Source organism: Penaeus chinensis, chromosome 19, assembly GCF_019202785.1.
Source record: "Penaeus chinensis breed Huanghai No. 1 chromosome 19, ASM1920278v2, whole genome shotgun sequence".
NCBI classification, from domain to species: domain Eukaryota; kingdom Metazoa; phylum Arthropoda; class Malacostraca; order Decapoda; family Penaeidae; genus Penaeus; species Penaeus chinensis.
Genome location: NC_061837.1, coordinates 2,804,904 through 2,824,903, shown reverse-complemented (window position 1 = coordinate 2,824,903; position 20,000 = coordinate 2,804,904). Strand labels below are relative to the sequence as shown.

Below are 20,000 nucleotides of genomic sequence, written 5' to 3'. Positions count from 1 at the left end.
GTTCCTGGAGGAGCCCGAGTCCCTCACCAAGCCCTCAGATGTTGGACCGTTCTTGCCATTCAGGTGCTCTCTAGGACACGGGTCAGGGTCGGTCGTATCGTCCATTTCTTTTGTAACATATGTACTTTCAATTCGATCAATATCACCCACAAGTTTCGCTAAAATAACACAAAAACTTGACGTCACTCGCGGTATAGATGTTGTCGCTCCATTTCCTTGTTTTCTACTGCCAGTGTCGCCAGAAACCGAACATCTTTTCAATCCCAAATTGTGTCCCGTGTCGACCAAGGTGCATTTCTCTCGCAAAGAAAAAATCCCCTGTTACTTTTTCTACTTTTTTTGGTTCTTTGATTGTGTTTTTTTGGGCAAATAATTATAACACAAAAATACATAGCCATTGTTCATATGACGTCTATTCAATGTTTGGATCCAGGTTATGTCATCGATTAAAATGTGTTCTTAGATTTCATCCGAACTATCATTACCCCTTTTTACCTCCCTATAATTCCAAGAATACAATAAACAACTACTTTCTCATAAAGCATAGTCATATATCATCAGTTCAAAAAATAAGCAAGAGATAAGATACGAAAACGATAATCAAACAACGCTGCCCAAGCCGGAACTAGTGAACTGCTCGTGACAAGGCCGAGAGTATTTACAGCTGGAGAAGCCTAGAATTTTGCGAGATTTTGATCATTCATTTCTTATGAAGTCATTGGCGTAAACAACAACAGGGCAGTGATACAGCTGACTTAAACACAATACTATAACCAACAACAGAGTCGCTATGACGATACCAATCGAAGCCATATACAATAGAAACAGGTAAGTTTTAATCACGGGAAAATGGGCATTATTTAGGCTTTACTAAATGACTTACGTTTTACAATCTCTCGAGTTCCCCTGGTTTGAAGGTTTACAGCCACCCTCGCTGACCGTGAGGCTCGCTGTTCAGCAGGTGGACGTGTCGCCCTTTCTCGACCTCGAGTCCAAGGCATATGCTGGCCGCCCGGGAGGCCAAGGGCTCGCTCTCCGCCCTCGGGCTCGGCACTTTTCGGGAGCAGTTTGGGATGTGCCCCCGAGAGCGACGGCCCTCCGGAGGCGAGGGGCACAGGCTATCGTGTGAACCCAAACTCCAACCCTAACCTTTCCTACTTTCTGTTCTAGACGCAGGGCAAGCCACTGTGTTTACTAGCACTTCATGCCAACAAAATTAAGACCTCTGGCTGTGGGCTTAGTCTCTGAACAGTAAGATGCAGCACATATTTTTGTCATTTCATAGTAAATATGAGGCTGGAGATGCTGTACTTTGTTGTTTATTACTCTGTTTTTGATGCCCTTTAAGATAGCAGTGTCTGTTTCCCGCTGCTGGCATAGTCAGCATAGTGTGAGTGGCATTACCATACACTCCCCCGGAAAACGAGATTGGCACACCAGGGCATGCATGCACATGCCACCCGGAATATGGTCCAGGCATGCCACAGGCTACCCGGCGGCTAAGGGTTTACCACAATTTGAAATTATTAGTGATTTAAACAGTGTAACTAGGGTCTCATGTGTAACCTATATAAAAAAAAAGATGAAAATCTCAGATGAGAAAGACATTTATTAGTGAATTAATTCTAGTAAGGATATATCAAAATTTGTTTATATATCTAGCTACACAGTATTTTCCTACCACCTAGGAACATATAGCATGGTAGCATCATGATGCCTGTGGGTCATGTTGGCCTACATTTATGAATTTACAAAATCAGTTGGCCAATCAGAGTAAAGGTTAATGTGACCAAGGGCGAAGCATAGAGATAGAGAGAAATGGACACCGCCATTTTCTAGAGCATAAGAGATAGTCATAAACAACACAGGTAGAGCTGCTATGGCCTCATTTGAAATGATGAAAATATCTGTCGCATATCACTGCTCAGAGACTAAGTCCACAACACCCTCACAAAGCCAGAGTTCTTAATTTCTGTTGGCACGAAGTGGTAATGAATAGGGGTACGGGGGGGTCTTGGTCCCCCCGGCTAGGGAACAAATAGAAGGTAGGAAAGGTTAGCATGGATTTTTTAGTTCGCTTTATACCCAGCTTTTGGGACTTCTTCTCCGGAGGGTGTGTCGCTCTTGCTAACCAATATCAGAATAACTGAGGCTTCTGATTGGTTATTGAGAAGATGGAGAGTTATCTTTCACAGTGGATTATTGCCTTACATCATTGACACTGGTGCATAACCTTATGGATGTAAGATGGATGGGTTATTATTTAAGGTTGAATTACTCGAAACCTTAGTTTCCACCTTTCAGGAAGTCCTCTGACCTTAATTTTGGGAAGAATTGCTTGAGAACGAAGTCGTAATACTTGAAGGGCTTGGAGCAGGACGTTCAGCTTGATGTAGCGGACTCCTGCGCCCAGAGTCGGCTCGTTGCCATTAATCTCCAGAGTAGAATTTTTTTTGTTTTTTTTTCACCTGTCAGCATTGGGTTGAAAGTGAAAATCTCAATGTTTTCATTTTATATAATTTCAATGAATGTTTTTTCCTTTCATTTCAAATGTTTTTAAAAAGTGGTCTCATTGATTCTTAGAGAAACCATTCAGGTACCCAGATAAAAAAATATTCTAGATTTTGATCCCTAGCCAGTATACTTTCTGAGGTGGTAAGGTGTAGAAAAATCAATATTCCCAGGTCATTTTCAGCTTAATAAGATAAGGGCTTTGCTTCCCTTAAAGAAAGATAACATGAATACAGAGCAATAGTTTCATATCCATAAGGCCATAACTTTTTCTATGCATATTTTCCAATCAAGAGTAGGAAACAGGTGAGCCTCCCCTTAACCCAAAGCTGACAAGCATGGCAGTTGCGTACAAAGCCATGCCCACTGTGAGTTTACTTTATTAATTGTTTTTATACACTTGTACTAAGTCACCACTGAGCCAATTACAAGTACTGCCTGTCTCACCCTTTTACCCTTTTCCTTGATTTACAAAAATATTTTACATTATCTTAATTAATTTGCTGTGATTAATGTTTATAACATTATAGTAATTTTAATGTCTATAATGAAAATAACACCATCAATATTCATAGCATAGTAAAAAGTACATTTTTCCTGCCAATTCAAGGAAAGGTGAAATCAGGTAAGGTCACAAGGTCTACTAATTGACTCCTTTGTGGCTAAGCACTAACAGAGCCATCTATGTGCAGAGACATTTCACAAAAAAAAAAATAAAAAAATAAATAAATAAAATAAAAATGAGCACCGCATTTTCCCCGGTGGCATATGGTGAAGCACCTTTCACTATGCTTTGGCTAAGAGAAAACCATTGTTGAGGCCCCCAAAATGTGAGGAAAGATTATTAACAAGGTTGTTGTTTTTTTCTTATTATTATTATTATTATTCTTTTCTTTTGGGTGGAAGGAGTTTATTATTATTATTATTATTATTATTATTATTGTTATTATTTTTTTTGTATTATTATTATTGTTATTATTATTATTATTATTATTATTATTATTATTATTATTATTATTTTAAAAGAGCTGTGTATTTCTAATACTAAAAAAAATTTGGCTAGATTATTTACTTTTTTATGCCATTCACCGAACCCTAACTTACCTTGTAGGTCGATATGATTATATTGAATACCCTTCCAGCCCAACAAACGAAGAGGTCCCTGAAAAACTTGATGATTTTGGGAAGAGAAGGAACAAGTCACATATTCCACAGTTGACTTGTATATCATCTAAAATAGATTATAAGATATGCACTTTCAGGACAAAGTACCCGTGAGCATGATATATACCAAATGGACAGTAATCATAGTTACTTTTATGGCCAACAGCACTATAATGATTTACTTTGGCAAAATAGAGCTCTGTTTGCTTCCTTATATATATTATATACATACATATATATATATATATATATATATATATATATATATATATATATATATATATATATATATATATATCAGACTCTGCTGACGATGATGATGAGTACAAAATTTGAATGGACTTGAAAGGACTTTTCAACTGGATTTCCCTGTGCTATATCAAGCCACATACCGGATGCCGTGTACAGTCAAGTCGAGTTTCTACTGTTTAAACTCAGTTTTTTTAGGATTAAAGACTTGGCATAGAAATTTTAAAGATTGAGTTTAAAATGTAGAAACTAAATATATAAAAATAAATGAAAAGGAAGATTCTGGTAATAATTATTTATTTTTTATTTATGTATTTTTTTATTTTTTATTTGTTTTTTATGAGGAAATTAATTATTATGCAAAGGATCTTGTAATAGATAGCCAAATTAGGGGATACTGTCCTTTTTTTTTTTTTTCTCGTTTTCTTTCTTTTATTCTCCATATAAGATGATGCAGAAAGGACTATATTAAGACCCTTGATTATTTCTTATAAGAAAATACAGTCTTTAATCATGCATGCTAGATGTAACTCTCTTTGAAACAGTCCTGTCGACTTTCTGTTGAAAAGAGAACAGAACAGACTATTGGTACGATACTCTATAATTAACCACAAATAAGCATTGTAGTCGTCTGTTTCATTTCGTGTCTGTAGTAGGTCACATGGTGTTGGTGATCCCATTGTGGAGTATTATTTTACATTCTCAGATATCTCTCCTCACTCTGTGTGTGTCTGGGGGGGGTGATTGAGGGAGGAGCGGGGGGTGAGTGAGAGTGAGTGAGTGAGTGCATGAGTGAGTGCATGAGTGAGTGCATGAGTGAGTGCATGAGTGAGTGCATGAGTGAGTGCATGAGTGAGTGAATGAGTGAGTGAGTGAGTGAGTGAGTGAGTGAGTGAGTGAGTGAGTGAGTGAGTGAGAGAGAGAGAGAGAGAGAGAGAGAGAGAGAGAGAGAGAGAGAGAGAGAGAGAGAGAGAGAGAGAGAGAGAGAGAGAGAGAGAGAGAGAGAGAGAGAGAGAGAGAGAGAGAGAGAGAGAGAGAGAGTGTGAGTGAGTGAGTGAGTGAGAGAGTGAGAGAGTGAGAGAGTGAGTGCGAGAGTGCGAGTGTGCGAGTGTGGTTTCTCCAAATAAGAACATTACATACTGGTCAACGGAAAAATATTTCATATTATGTATTTTCTTAGTTATCCATACTTACATGTTATTAATATTATCTTCTACCCTTCCTTTACCATTTTGTCTTTCTCTTCCAGGTTTCCAAGTGGACCATATCTTCTGTTCCTCCTCCTGTACACCCCACTAGGCCTCGTAATCTTCGTGCTGCGAGTGTTTATATCCTTACAGTTGTTTGTAGCGTCATCCATCCTCCCCCACAACACAGTCATAAGAAGGTAAGGGTCCCTTTGCTTCCAACTAGCTCTGTCGACAGGAAGTTTTGAGGGACACTCAGTCTCAGAGTGCGGTTGTAAAATTGATTTCTCTTGTGTGACTTCGGATCACATGCCACGTATGATATTTGAGATTTTATTGTCATTCATTAGGATTTGTCAACGTGTTTTTGTTTATCTGACTATCTGTTTACCTATATCATAGGAGTAGTTGAAGCAGTAGTGTTAATTGTGATATTTACTTTTTTCCTCTCCCCAAGGGTTGTGTTGCGGGTGCTCTATTCAGTCCTAGGGTTGGTGGTGCAGGAGGAGGATGTGGAAAAGAAAGATCATAGTTGCCGCATCATAACAACCAACCACATCACACCCTTCGATCACCTGGCAGTGTCCATGGTTATGCCCTGCGTCACAGTAAGTCCTGAGCCCTTATCTCTCTTTCTCTCTCTCTCTCCCCCTCCCCCCATTAGACTCAAAATAGTTAATATTTTCAACAGAAAGTTAAGTACAGTAGAACCATTAGAGCTGTGTATTTTCTGAATCCCTTGTTTAGATGATGAAATATGTGTATGAGATATTTTTTATGGTCTGGAAATCAGTCACCAATTGAGAACTTTCCTCTTAGTAGTGACTGATTCTAAGCAACAACAGTGAACATTATTCATCAAGTCCAAAGAAATATATTAGTCATTGTTGTCTGCAAAAGTAGTGCTGTTGTATTTGTAGCCAAGGTCTGAGAAGGAGAAGAGTGACATTGTAAGAATAAATAAAGGTGAAGCTTTTATATGAGGAAGGCAACTTTTTTCCCCTCCATATCGGGATCCAGATCACAGTTCACATGAAATATGAAGGAGGCTTTCCTCTTTGTTTTGATATTTATTTTAATTCAGTCCTAAATGAACACTAACATTTTAATTAAAAGAAGAAAAGATGAATTGATGCAGCTATAATTCTTCTATTCTCCAGTTTGTCAGTGAAAATGAGCAATGTTTTATAGCTGTGATATGTAATCTCATTAAGGGATAGTTATGTATGATTATTAAGCAATCTAGCATTTTATGAGAGTTCGTGTACCTTATATATTTTACTGTTGTCTTCATATAACTTGGTCTTAATAAGTTGAAATCCTCCTGCAGCCAAGTGTATATGACTTGCCCAGTGTTCTCTCTTCGCTGCTTTGCTACCGCGACCTGGGGGTGACGCAAGGCCGCGAAGCTCTCAGAGCAAATGCTCGCTCCTACCTCAGTGAAAGCAGCAACCCTCCTCTGCTCCTCCACCCTGAGGGAGCCACCACAAGTGGGGAGTTGGCCCTCATGAAGTAAGTGCATTTTGTTTGAGTTGTGGTCCTGTATAGGTTGCAGAATTTAGAAGGATTTGAATGTAGCTGTTCTCATTGCTTTGACTGAGTTAGTAAATTATTTTTTGTGTATATATATTTTTTCTTTTTATTCTTGGTTATAGATGCAACTTTGTTTTATGTGTCCAGATTCTATTCACAATTCTCACAACAGACTCTTTGCTTTGCTAACACCCAACAGTGCCACTAAACATGCTCCTCATCCTACAGGTTTGGATCGTGGGCCTTTGAATTCAACGGATCAGTATTAGTGGCTGGCATCCGGGTGTGGCGTCTCCCCCTCTTGCCCGTGGCACCCTCAGTCCTCGGGGCGTCATGGGTCGCCGACCTTTGCTTCATGTTCTTCTCACCTGTGACTGTGTTCACCATCAAGTAAGGAAGGAAGGTTCCTTCCTGGTCTGGATGTGTAGGAATATTTTTATGAATGACTAGGGGATGGGTGAGGTGTAGTTGGGGGGGGATGGGAACTGAAGGTTTTTTTGTTTTTTTTTAGTTTAATTTGTAAATGAATGGACAGAAGTTCCAGAAATGTTTGTTTGTGTTTGTGTTTTGGCTTGGTGTGCATCTGCAAATAGAGTGTGATAATGGAAAGTGTGAGAAAGAGGTAGTAGCAAGATGCAGAATGAGGATAGTGATGAGGGAAATGTTGCAGAATTTGAGTGGGTGAGGAGTCTTCCACTGGGAAAAACCTGTTGTGAATAACATTCATGTTTTGATTTTCTTTGGTGTCTAATGTGTTTGGTTGTTCAACAGATATGTAGGAAACATGAGAAGAGGAGAAAGTGAGTCGGCAGAGGAATTTGCTGCCCGCGTGCAAGTTGCTTCAGCAGCTTCCCTGTCTGTGAAGACAACCAATCATACGGTCGCAGACAAGGTGGGAGACGTTAAGCTTGTGACCTCTTTATTTTGCACATAAATAACAGTGAGATCACAGAATAGCTAGTCTAATATATATTTGTTTCATACAACCATACATGCATGTGTATAAAATATGCATAATCATTAGATAATTATAGAAAGGGTAGTGATTATTTGTTAATTATTCTTCATATGTAGAAGTATTTATAAAATGTAAAGGCTGGCTATGATTTTCGAAGTTCAGGAACAGTAACATACACCACATGTCATCAAAGTTTACAATAGAAGAAAAGATCATCAGTAATGAGGGAGATGTTATAAATGCATCAATCAGATCACTCTGAAAATGCATGAGGAGTCTGAAACACATGCAAGTTCCAGTAAGGGCCATGTGTTCCCAATACAAGACCTGGAAATACCAAGCACCAAATTGTCAACGGTTTGCGGTGAACCTACAAATGGAGGGAATTTTACAGCTTTGATTTAATGGAAAAAGTTGAGATCTTTCAAAAAATGTATATTTATCCTCTATCAATGTTTTTGCAGGTGGAATTTATGAAGAGGCTGGCCAGGGAGGCTGCAGCTGCAGCCAACCCCATGCTCAGTCCTGAGGTGCACATCATGGCCCAGCAGGTGCAGGAGGTGCTGCCCCACATTTCCCTGGATCAGATTAAGCGTGATTTAGGTGGGTCAGTCTGTGTTGGTTTCTTCAGGGGAAGTTGGGGGATTATTTGTAGGTCTTGATTTGTATTGTAAATGTGGCTGTCTGGCTAGAGATCTTTACATGTTTTAACTTTAGTTCTGTGGTGGTGAATTAGGCATAAAGAGGGAAAGTATTCTAAGGAGTGATGTATTTTTTTTATTTTTTATTTTTTTTTTATCTTTATCTTTACATAAATGTTTTATAGATGTATAGGTAACTATGCAAATTGTAACAGCACACAACTCTGTCTCCGTCTCCTCCAGTGCGTACGCAGAATGTCGACCAGACAATTACCAACTTCCTTGAGGGTAACGTGCCAGAGCCCATTCCTGAGCCTCGCCCTGCCACCCCCAGCCCTGCAGCCTCCAGCCCTACCCCCCCACCAGCCACACCCACCACCACTCACCCCCATACTTCATCGCCCACAAATAGTGCTTCTAAGTCGACGCTGGAGATGGCCACCTCTCTTGCAGGTTCATCGGAAACTAATGTTTCCCTGAATACAGCAGCAAAATCCTTTGGAAAGTCAGCAACAGAGAGAATGACATCTTTCCAGACGAGAAAAGCACAGCTCATAGAGAATGCGAGGAGAAAGTATATTGAAAAGCATGGCTTACAGTTGCCCAGAAATGATTGCTGACAGATTATATGTTAAGTTTTTCTTGCTCTTCTTTTTCACCCCAATGCCCCTCCTTTTTTGTTGATGAGTGGAGTTAAGCTGTATCAGCCATTTCTTAAGGGAGTCAGGAAGTTTGCTCAGAACTTTGGTCATGGTGGAATATAGATTTGAGTGATAGTTCTGCTAATGTACTCTGTGATTCTTACCTTAATAAGGGTCTGTTTGTGTATAACTAATTCTTTTTTGTAGTGGTACATTCATAAGTATTTTTTTTTTTCTTTCACCTTTTCTCTCTTTTGTTCTTGTTAGGTATATTAAGAATTCAGCAAGGTCACTGGATTTGTTATTTAGAAGTTAGTGGTAATGTGTGATTCATGATTAACTGCTCTATAAGTTATTTAGAATTGTTACAAACCTTTTATTCTATTTTACTTCACTCCCTTTCCAATTATTGGATTACATAATTACATTAAACAAATAGAAGACAAATCCTTTTATTTCTGTATAAAGAAAAGCTAATCTCAGTTGATATTTATTATTACCAAAAACTGCAGGAGTTGATGTCGTAATTTGGGCTAGACATTCCTCTCTCTTCTTTTATTGCTTTTGCAGTTTCCCAACAGTCTTTCATGGAAGCAGACGATTTCATTATTATTATTGTTATAATTATTATTATTATCATCATTATTATTGTTATTTATTATCATTATCCCAGTAATCAAGTTTTTTCTCTGTGTGTCAAATAAACATTTGTATTTATTATCAGTGTTTTGAATATTGAGGATTCTAGATACTCTGACATAGATACTTGACCTGAGAACATGAATAACACTTGAATGTAATAGTTTGGTGTATAATACAGATTTTTTAACCTTTATTCTTTATTTTCATTTATGTTTCGTTTGAATATATATAAGATTATCCACTCATGGAAAGTCTGGAAGCGGAAGGTCTGATTATGAATTGAAGAAAGAGAAATGCATTGGAAATAGCAAACAGTGTGAAAGGCAGTGTTAATGAGAGGGAAGTGAGAGGTTGTTGTTGTGTTGGTTTTGTCTTAATATATTTGGAAAAAAACCAAAAAGACTGCAAAAATATTACAGGTAAATAGATGTGTGTTTTATATGACCTTTATTTATTAATTATTATTATTTTTTAATTAGTTTATTTTATTATATTTATTTTCTTTCTTTTTCTGTGAATCTGACTGGAAGAAATGGAAAGCTTTGGTGGAGATGGTGTTAAGTACAGTACAAAGAGTTGATAAACAGAATTTAATAAAGATGACAAAAGACAGGTATTTAGCTTGATTTTTTTTCCAAGGGATACAAAATACACAAGATAATTGGAACCTTCAGAGAAAATGTAAGCGAAAAGAGACTCGAGTAGAAGGAAATAAAATACAAAGCTCTTATGAATTATTGAAGATTTTTTTTTCCCCCTAACATGTTACAAGTAAATGAATGAACACCAAAACATAGCCTTACTAGAGCATTATATATGAAAGTACGCCACCAACTTTTTGGCATCTGACAGTCCAGCACTGCTAATCCAAGCAGAAGTATGAGTAGACAAGTATTTTCTGTGACTACCATATTAGTTCATTGTGCAGGCATAGACAGCATAGAGTGTGGCACAGAGAGACTGTATGCTGGTGCATCTCCCATTTTTTTAACCCGATTTCAACATAACAGTATTTGCTATAGCTTGGGGTGACTACAATAGAGAGTTCAAAGTAGCTTAACAAAAATCCATGCATGTGTATCTCGTATCAAATAATGCAAAATAATTTACTAGGAGGTTAGTTTCTTGTCATATGTTTTGAACCATGATGCAGGCCAGATTTCATAATTTTGCAGTTTTCAGTTTAGATACATAATTAGTGGATTGGTCACCTGCGACATCAAAGAGAAATGTTTACTGGTGCAAGGGTACATCTAATCATATTGTAAGTCTGGGTTCCATGGCTGGGATGATGCTTTGGGAAAACAGCTGTGGCCTCGCCATACTTTATTCAAAATTTTGTTCTTTGTGAATGGGTTGCATGTAACCTCTGTCTGGCACAGTGTAAGATCCAAATTTGCCGGAAAATTTATGGTGCATCTGTGTGTTATTTTGTATACATGTATAAAAAAAAGAGCTTTGTCAACATCCGGAAGCAAACTTAAAGAATGCTCTAAGATAAAAGAAAGAATGATAAATGGAAATTAATGGTTGGTCTGTTTTTATGTGTTTGGAACTAGGTAGACACATGTATGTATATATTATCAACATCTATTGAATGTGCACTAAATATTTCTAATTGTACACAGATGCCTCCATGTTAAAGTACAAATAGGGAAGTAGATAATTTATGGTATTTGAGAAGTAAGAGGCATGAAAGAAGCAAAATACACAAACACATTGCTGTCTTTATTGTATATATATATATATTTCTTTTCTTTTCTTTCTCTTTTTCTTTTTTTTATCAGTTCATTCATTCTGAAAATGTTATAACACATTACATATCAAACAAGTCAACTTTGTCTTATGGGCAAGAGAAAAAAAAAAATTATTAGAGGTTTTTGAAAACTGTGCCATTACTTGACTCCATTGACAATAATATTTTTAACTAAAATCATTGTTGGCTTTTTACACCTTTTTTTCTGCTGTGCTTTGCCTGTTTCCTATAAGTTTAAACATATTATTTGAAAATATTCAGTGTAAATGTGGGATGAATTTTTATTTTTCACTATGTTCTTATTTTCTGAAGTATCTTTTTAGGAAGTCAGTGTTCATCATGAAAATAATTTGAGTTCATGACTGACCCATGAGTATAATTTGATAATGTTTACCTTCCATACATTCTTCACCACAAGAAGAGTATGTATACCAGAAATGCTCGAATAGAACACAAATTTACACTTTTTTCTCAAAGAAACACAGCAGCAGCGTTTCAGTTCTCGTATTTTACCTCTCTTCATTCACAGGGAGATGATATCTGTTACAGCTTTTGTTTTAAATATGGTAAGTTGATGAAATACACATAAAAAGACAGAGCAAGTGAAGTCATCCAAGAATATTATTGTATTACCAGTCAATTTCAAGCTAATCTCGTTAAATTAACCCATAATATCAGTCGATCAATATTGATATCAGCTAATTTTTAATACACATAATTTTGAACTCCCAATGTTTTATCACACTCATTATTAGTATTTTTAATTACACACCGGAAAAATTATTATGATCCTGATGTCATCACAGGCTAGTAAGAGTTTAAATTTGATGAAATGGAATAATAACTTGAATCTTTCCAAAACTAAAATATTGTTTTGCAGTCACTGAATTTTTACCAGAATAATCCAGATTATTTTGGCAAATCCTTTCAAAACAGAACAAGGAAAATCTGATTCTCAATGCTCTCTGAAAATTGTAATTTTTCTTTAATGATATATTTGAATATATATAGTATGTGTATCAAAATGAACCCTTTCTATTGTTTTCATGTGGTTTTTGTGATGCATAATATGAATGTTTTATGTAAGAGTACTTATGTATATATTTGTAAGTAATAAATCCTTCAGTCAAGATGTCGGAAAATTCCATTTTGACGCCAAACTGTAACTTTGGTTGAAAGAAAGTTTTCTGAAAACAAACTGTGGCCATATTTGCAATTTCTTAATCACTTTTATCTGTTTGTCACTTCCCATTCAATCAAGAGTAATGCAGTGCTTCCTCTACTAATATAGAAGAAAATTTTATATACTCATTAAAACTTATCCTTTCTTTATAAACAAAATTTTCAAAATTTAGTAATTGGTTAGTTAAAGTTTGTTGCAAATTCCATGCAAGCATAAATATAATGCAGTGTTTTTTATTCAAAAAGAATTCTCTCAGATTTTACCTTCGTAGTTTTTGTGGCCAAAAGATGCTTTGCAATTAACAATAACTAAAGTTAATTTTATATCTTAAGACCTTCATAAGTGAGGGAAAAATATTCAAAATTAATAACATTTCCTAATCTGCTTTGGTTTAAGTCCTCTCTCTCTCTCATCTTTTTTACTATTATAACTTTTAAAGGTAAGAACCACACTGAGCAGACTCTCTTTATTGGTAACTCATATATTCATAAAATACAGAAGTATCATATTTCTCTCTTCATGTGTACTCTTTTCTCCCCACAAAATGTAATAATATGCAGTTATTCTAAATTTACATGACCATTGGTCTAAGAAAGCCAATATTCGGGAACCTTGCATGCTACTCATCAAGGTTCTTTCTTTATGATGTCGACAAAAATTTAAATTGCTGTTAAATATGAAAGCTAAATTTTTGTGGTGTAGTTCGTTGGAATATTTTTTGAAAATCTTTGGAAGTTGGTCTTTGAAATGCATAATCCTGACTTGTATGAATTAATAAAATTTTGTTAAAATGACTGGTTTTATTAATCACCTTTGTTAATGCTTATGCTTCTTTATTTTTATAACCAAAAGATGCTCATTTAAAATTACATTCCTATTTTTATCATATATAACTGTTGTAAAAAAAACAATGTGCATCAGTTTTTTTAACCCAGTGTTGCTGGGAAAAGGCTGTGCCCATTTTATATTTTTTTTGTGAAATGTCTCTACATATAGATAGCTCTGCTAGTGCTTAGCCACAGAGGAATCAATTAGTAGACCTTGTAACCTTACCTGATTTAACCTTTCCTTGAATTTGCAGGAAAAAAAAAATATTTTTACTAAAGTTTTCAATATTGATGACATTATCTTTCTTATAGACATTATAATTATCATAATCTTATTGCCAGCAATACAAGATGAAATGTTTTTGAAAATGAAAGAAAAGGGTAAACAGGTGAGACAGGTAGTACTCATAACTGGCTTATTGTTGACTTATATAAGTGGAGCCATCTACGTGTAAAAACAATTAATAAAGTACTTTCACAGTAGGCATGGCATGTACATTACATGCCATGCCTGTCAGTTTTGGGTTAAAAGACGGAACATTGACCGAGGGTAATAACACGGTATTCTGTTTAGAATTAAAGTATTTCCCTTTTTTTCTAATAGTTTTCTACTTTCTGTTTGATCATATTTTTTGTTTGACTTCAAATATGATAAATAAGAGAGTTCAGTAGATATAAAAGCTAGAGGTAAAGTAGTGTGCAGAAAATATTCAGTATGAAAATGAATTGTCTTTTCAGTATCAGTATTATGACCATACTTTTTTGGAATGACCATCAAAACTCCATTCTTCATACATGTTCAAAATAATAGTAACCACTATTATAAAAAAATAACCAATTCTTCCTCTTGCAAAACTTTACTTACAATATTCCCTTTTGAGAAAATAAAAGGCAAAACACGAAGTGAACACAAACAACTAGAAAATTCATTCACAATCACAGTATATACAACTTACGATGACCTTATTATCAAGGATAAGAGAGAAGGAAAAAAAAACAACACATTTTTAATATTGAAAATAATTTAATGTCTACTCTATCCATGGTACATACCCCTGGATATTTGGGTTGCATATTTCTACTAGTGTTCTTACGAGTGAGTACAGTAAATCCAAAACGAGTGAAGTGCATCATGTCTCAAGAAATCTGAATAATTTGAATGCAATAAATTCAACAAAATATACTAATATGCATCTTATACAGTTCAACAACAAGTGTAATATAATTGTTAAAAAAAAAAAAAAAAAAAAGGGTTTCTAACTCCTTAAATTAGAATATAGTTATTTGGAAAGGATCACAACATGTTATTACATAATAGGATTTTCTAAATGCTCATAATCATAGCAACAAATATTGGGTTGAAAAGAATTTCTACTCTAAACATCAAATATATATTAAAGAGTATTCCCAAGAAAAGCAACAATACTCTCTCTCTGCATAATATAAAAAAGAAACAAAATCTCGATGATCAACATACAGTATGCTTTCAGTAAAGGACATTCTTAAACACCTACCACAGCCCACCACTGAGGGGATTTCCCCTTCTTTTCTCTTTACATTTTCCTTTTGGCAAGCCAACAGTGATAATTACTAAAGATTGAAAAAAAAATAAGAAAAAAAATCATAATTTATATATATAATGTATATATATTACATAAACATTCAATATGATGTCTAACAATGAAGACAACATACAAAGGGAGAGGGTCAACTGATTGACTAGATAAGCATAGAACTGCAGCTCAGGTTACAACTGGGAATCTCAACTGGTCAGAGAGGCTGCCAAACACCAGTCTCTTGCTGATGGTGGAGCCTCACTGGCCGCAAAGCCCAGCCCAATAACCCAACGCAGCACTGTACTACGTGGTCGGACTTCACCTAATCTAGGGTCCGTAAACAGGTGTGTGAATAACAGCGTGTGTTGCAGGTTAGGTTGTTACCGCAATTGCTGCTCTTTCTTGAAACTCGTGCTCACAAGTCGAGCCATTTTCCCTACTTTAATCTCTTTTTAATTATCATTCATCTTTTAAACTTTTAATTTTCTTTTTCATTTTTGTTTAACTTTCTTTCCACTCTCTAACTGTGCATTATCCATACATGCAAAAGATGCGTCCACCTAATTCGTTAATGGTTTGCTTAACAACTATGTTTTGGAGGATTAAATTTGCTTCATGTACCCTCTATAAAAATATCTAAAAATATCTTTAGCTGACTTGAGAAATGGTGATCTTACCTAGACATTCATTGTAAAGCATTATCCCAAAGTTACAGATGAACATTAATAAATGGGCAAAGTTAACACACTAAAAAAAAAAAGTGATTCTCCAGTGTCAAATGTACAGCATTTCCATCTACAGTCCACACTAAACATATTACTCAACAGAGAACATTTCTGTAACAATAACCTTATATATTTTGTTTTGAGATACAAAAGAAAAGAAAAGAAAGTATAACACTGCTTCACACCACATAAAAATGAAGATCATAACCTTAATGTACAGTAAACCATAAACTGTATGCGGTAACAAAACATTATCTCAAATACATTTTGTCTAGTTTAGTTAATAAATACCCTATTCTACAATACTACAGAAACGATTGTTTTATCAAATAATTCTGAGTGCACAAGTGTTACACAGATTATACCTCTATAGTATCAAAAAGCATGATTTCTGTTTGACTTAAATATTTTACTCTGGTAGCATAAAATGCATGGTCAAATGTAAATAACAGAAAAAATTATAAATTAGACAACAATGCATGAAGTTCATTAAAAATTCATTAAACATATATGAAAAGCCCACTGTAGCAACAGTTTCATCCTCAGGTATATTATGTGATCATTTTGTATAATAAACCCCCAGACACTGGCTTACTTTTGAGGAAGTTTTGGTATTCTACCAGCAAGTTTCAAGCTGAAAGCACAACAAGCTTACCGAGAGAGGTGTCATGGGCTCCCTCGTGCACCTCAGTTGTGGTAATTGGAAGAGAGATGAAGGGGGATGTAGGGCCTACCCAGGACAGCTGAGGAGCATGGAGGAAAGGCCCTTGGAAAAAATGCTAATATAAAAATACACCAGCCAGCTGACATAGTACTAGCAGAAAGGAAACGACATCTGTGATTGCTTCGTGATGGTAAAACATTTTGGGGTCTAGTCCTGGGAAGGGGACAGAGTGCATGGAACCTGGTGTTTGGGGGTAAGTCAGTCATTAAATAAATGCAAATAAACCACATTCACTGCTTCTGATGACCTTCTACGAGACACTGGATGACTTGCTATAGCTGAAGCACGTAAAAGGAAATGGTATTGCATGCTAAACAGAATTCAGAATGAGGAAAATAAAAAATATTCAGTTAACATTACCACAATCTCAGCATCAAAACTGAGGAGAGACAACAACACACAATCAATGCATTTTGACTATCCCTCCTCTATCAAAAAAGAAAGGACATTCCAAAAATTGCAAGTGCAGACCTGAAGTGCCCCCAATAAACATTACCTATCTTTAAAACTTATCACTAAGATATTGATCTCACTGGAAAATGAGGACCAACAATACCTTCAATATGATTTTGAGAAAGACCTATGGTTACATTTCAAATTCAAAATGGATACCAGAGACCTAGAACTCATAAAATGCTATGTAATTCAGATTTTACTTCACAGAACATATCATAGAAGTAGCTTGTGTGCCTATGACCTGTGCATATAACCTTAAAAAAAAAAAATCTCCATTATGTTTGCAAAACAGGCTTCCACCTATTATTAATGGGAGCCACCGCCCTTTTTTATGCTAAAAATCAAATCTCCTATCCACGTTCCTCCTATTATTGCTGAAAAGCACTTAGAAACCTGTATCTAACATTTTCTACTCCCACTCTCTCATTTGTTCAGTTTGTCTTCAAATATGAAAGAAGTTCACAGGCTGTTTTCTTGAAACATTAATAGAACTTTGAGATCAATAGACTCAGTAATGGTCATACAACAATCATTTCAATACCAATTGGAAGTGCTAAAATAAAATATTCAGTCAGTCTATATCCCACATTTCTTCTATTTCTCCCTCACCCCACCAGTTCAGAATATATCTTGCAAATAATAAAGAAAATCTTTTAATGTTTTCTCAAAATGTAAACTCAATAACTACCTATCACGTGAGGATTGTTTCTAAAAATAATCATCAACCCACTCACAGTTTTTTGGTACAATCAAAATTCTACGAGTATGGATACAAGAAACACTTTCTGTTCTTAAGAAGTGACATCAAGTTCACTCTAATTTGTACCCTAGCTCAGAAATCGCCTACCCAACTCATCTCTCACAGTCCCCTAAACGTGTGCTAAGCCTCGCTGAAATCGAACAAAACTCACAGCATATTCAAGTAGAAAGCGGTAACTCCCCTCAACTCCAGTCCAAAATGTTCCCATCCATTACATCAATACCATTCCTCACAGATTTGTTAACACTGCAGCATTACAGGCTATTGCTTCCACCAAAGATGCAATCAGAGACCGCAACCAAAGTGCTGAGAATCAATGCGAACTCAACCCCCTAATGCCAATGTGGGAGTGGCACTGAGGACAAAATACATAACCGAGGGCTCGGAACTCTCAATGCTTCAACATGACACAATGCAAGGACTCTTAATGCTGCCTAAAATAGGTAGGTGACTGAGATAAAATATGCCTCACAAAGCATAAATTATTATTTCTATTTAAAAAGAAAAAGGGAAAAAAAAAAAATGCTCCCTTCTCTTTCACAAGACTGACACTAGTACAATCCTTAATCATTTGAGTATATTTCCAAGGAAAGGCTTTTCTTTTTTATATATACAATAACTATATATGGATGTAACACTTTTTGTATCTCTTTTTGTCCATTCTTTTATATGACTAGCATCACTTCCTAATAAACTCTGGTATAACTAAATCTTCAATGATTACACAACCAATCTTGTGCGAACAACAGTATTTTGTGAAGTCTATCACCACTGAGGGGGCAAGTATTTAGAGACAAGCAGAATGAATCCTTTTCATTTCTTACATACATAAATAATAAAAGTATATATGTGTGTGTGTGTGTGTGTGTGTGTGTGTGTGTGTGTGTGTGTGTGTGTGTGTGTGTGTGTGTGTGTGTGTGTGTGTGTGTGTGTGTGTGTGTGTGTGTGTGTATATATATATATATATATGTATATATTCCAGCTTATAGATCTCATTCTAGGTACAGTCTGAGCTTGATAATTTATCTTGAAATATAAGAAGATATAAAAATTTTAAATGTGTCTTAACATGTATGAATCTCATTATCATATTCACCTAGCAATATCACATAGATCCCTTCCTCTCATATAATATTTTTCTCCCTTAATACACATCTGAAATAACAATATAATACATTTTAGATAAAACCTTAAAAATTATTGATCATCATGAAGATATAGATCAAATAAAACAATCATTTCGTTTCTCTCACAGATCTCAACAGGCAAATATAATAGAAACAGTTCACTTCAAACTCCGGTTCATGTTAGAGCAAGAGAGAGTGTGTGCTAAGCCATTTGTAACAAAGATTAACAAAACCAGTGTTTCAATCTTAGCAAATTACGGATTTCTTAAATGAAAATGCATGTGTTAGAAAAAAATAAATCAGAAACTTGTCTTGCATGATCATAAGAATATAAAATAAATGAATGAACTCAAATAAAACGGCAAAATAGAGACAAAATTGAACTCCCTATACGAAACTCTGGTGATCTTTCTACACCGTAAAATAAGACTCCGATGTCCTTGCCTACAAAAAAAACTCCTCGACACCTAACGCGCGGCATAAGTACCGCCGCCAGTCACGTCCCATCCCCCCTCTGAGTGGAGGCATTGGAGCTCGTGCCGGAATACTGCTGTAGAATACCAAGGAGAGCATGTTCCTAACACCCATGTCTCGAAAGTGAGTGTTTTCATGGTTTCAGTAGAATTTCGTTGTTTTAGACGCCGCGGATGCTTATTGCTAACTACTACAACCGGATGTGTAAGTGAGACACTTTTATCATGGGTCAAGACCAGGCAGTGTATCACTCTTATTTACATATATATATTACATCACACTGGCATTAAAAGCACAAGAACATGGTATCATATAATAATCCCCTTGATAAGGCCTATCGGTATATACAGTGTAAAAAAGACAGCACCTTGCTCCTTTCAAAAAGTTTTGTTTTTTAAACTTCAAAATGAATAACGAAGGATCTTACATACTTGTCAAATATCTCCTGTGATCTAGATCTAGAGTAAATCTGAAACTTATTCTTTTTTCATAAGAATAATCCTAAGATGTCCTGATGTTTGAGAAACAAAACCTAAATGAAGAATATCACATCTCCATCTATCTCTCAATTTTGCACAAATAAGTTTTACTATGTTTCATATGCCATAATACAATCAATAAATCTATGTTTCATTCTCTCCTTCATGGACAAATACCACAGAGTAAGAGAGAGAGAGAGAGAATAAAAATTCATACATCCATATAAATTGTCAGTATAAACCCTCTTTCCTTATTCTGAATCTAACTCTACATTTAACTTTTCCATACAAAAAGCATACCACAAAATCAATGTCTTCTCTGTGATGACATCTGAGCAACATCATTTGTATTTTCCTCTTTTCGGTAATTTCTCCATCTGGCGTGAAGCACAGCATGTGAACTGTGT

General features: G+C 35.6%; 3 protein-coding genes across 3 annotated transcripts in view; 1 reads left to right on the top strand and 2 right to left on the bottom strand.

The window, feature by feature from the left end:
* Nucleotides 1–105, bottom strand: part of LOC125035243 (TBC1 domain family member 12-like) — a 45,954-nt gene extending 45,849 nt beyond the window's left edge. The window contains exon 1 of the mRNA XM_047627506.1: nt 1–105. This exon is cut by the window's left edge and continues 280 nt beyond it. Within this exon, the coding sequence (XP_047483462.1) occupies nt 1–105 (105 nt within the window).
* A 527-nt stretch (nt 106–632) lies between these two features.
* On the top strand, nt 633–13,259 carry LOC125035347 (lipid droplet-regulating VLDL assembly factor AUP1-like). Its single transcript, XM_047627678.1, has 8 exons — nt 633–828; nt 5,174–5,311; nt 5,569–5,719; nt 6,442–6,623; nt 6,873–7,034; nt 7,416–7,536; nt 8,067–8,205; nt 8,487–13,259. The coding sequence occupies exons 1-8, from the start codon at nt 791–793 to the stop codon at nt 8,861–8,863; spliced, it is 1,308 nt and encodes a 435-aa protein (XP_047483634.1). The 5' UTR covers nt 633–790; the 3' UTR covers nt 8,864–13,259.
* LOC125035348 (GTP-binding protein Rit2-like) overlaps nt 11,275–20,000 on the bottom strand; it is a 16,673-nt gene continuing 7,947 nt past the window's right edge. The window contains exon 5 of the mRNA XM_047627680.1: nt 11,275–20,000. This exon is cut by the window's right edge and continues 427 nt beyond it. The gene's annotated coding sequence lies outside the window, so the exon portion shown is untranslated.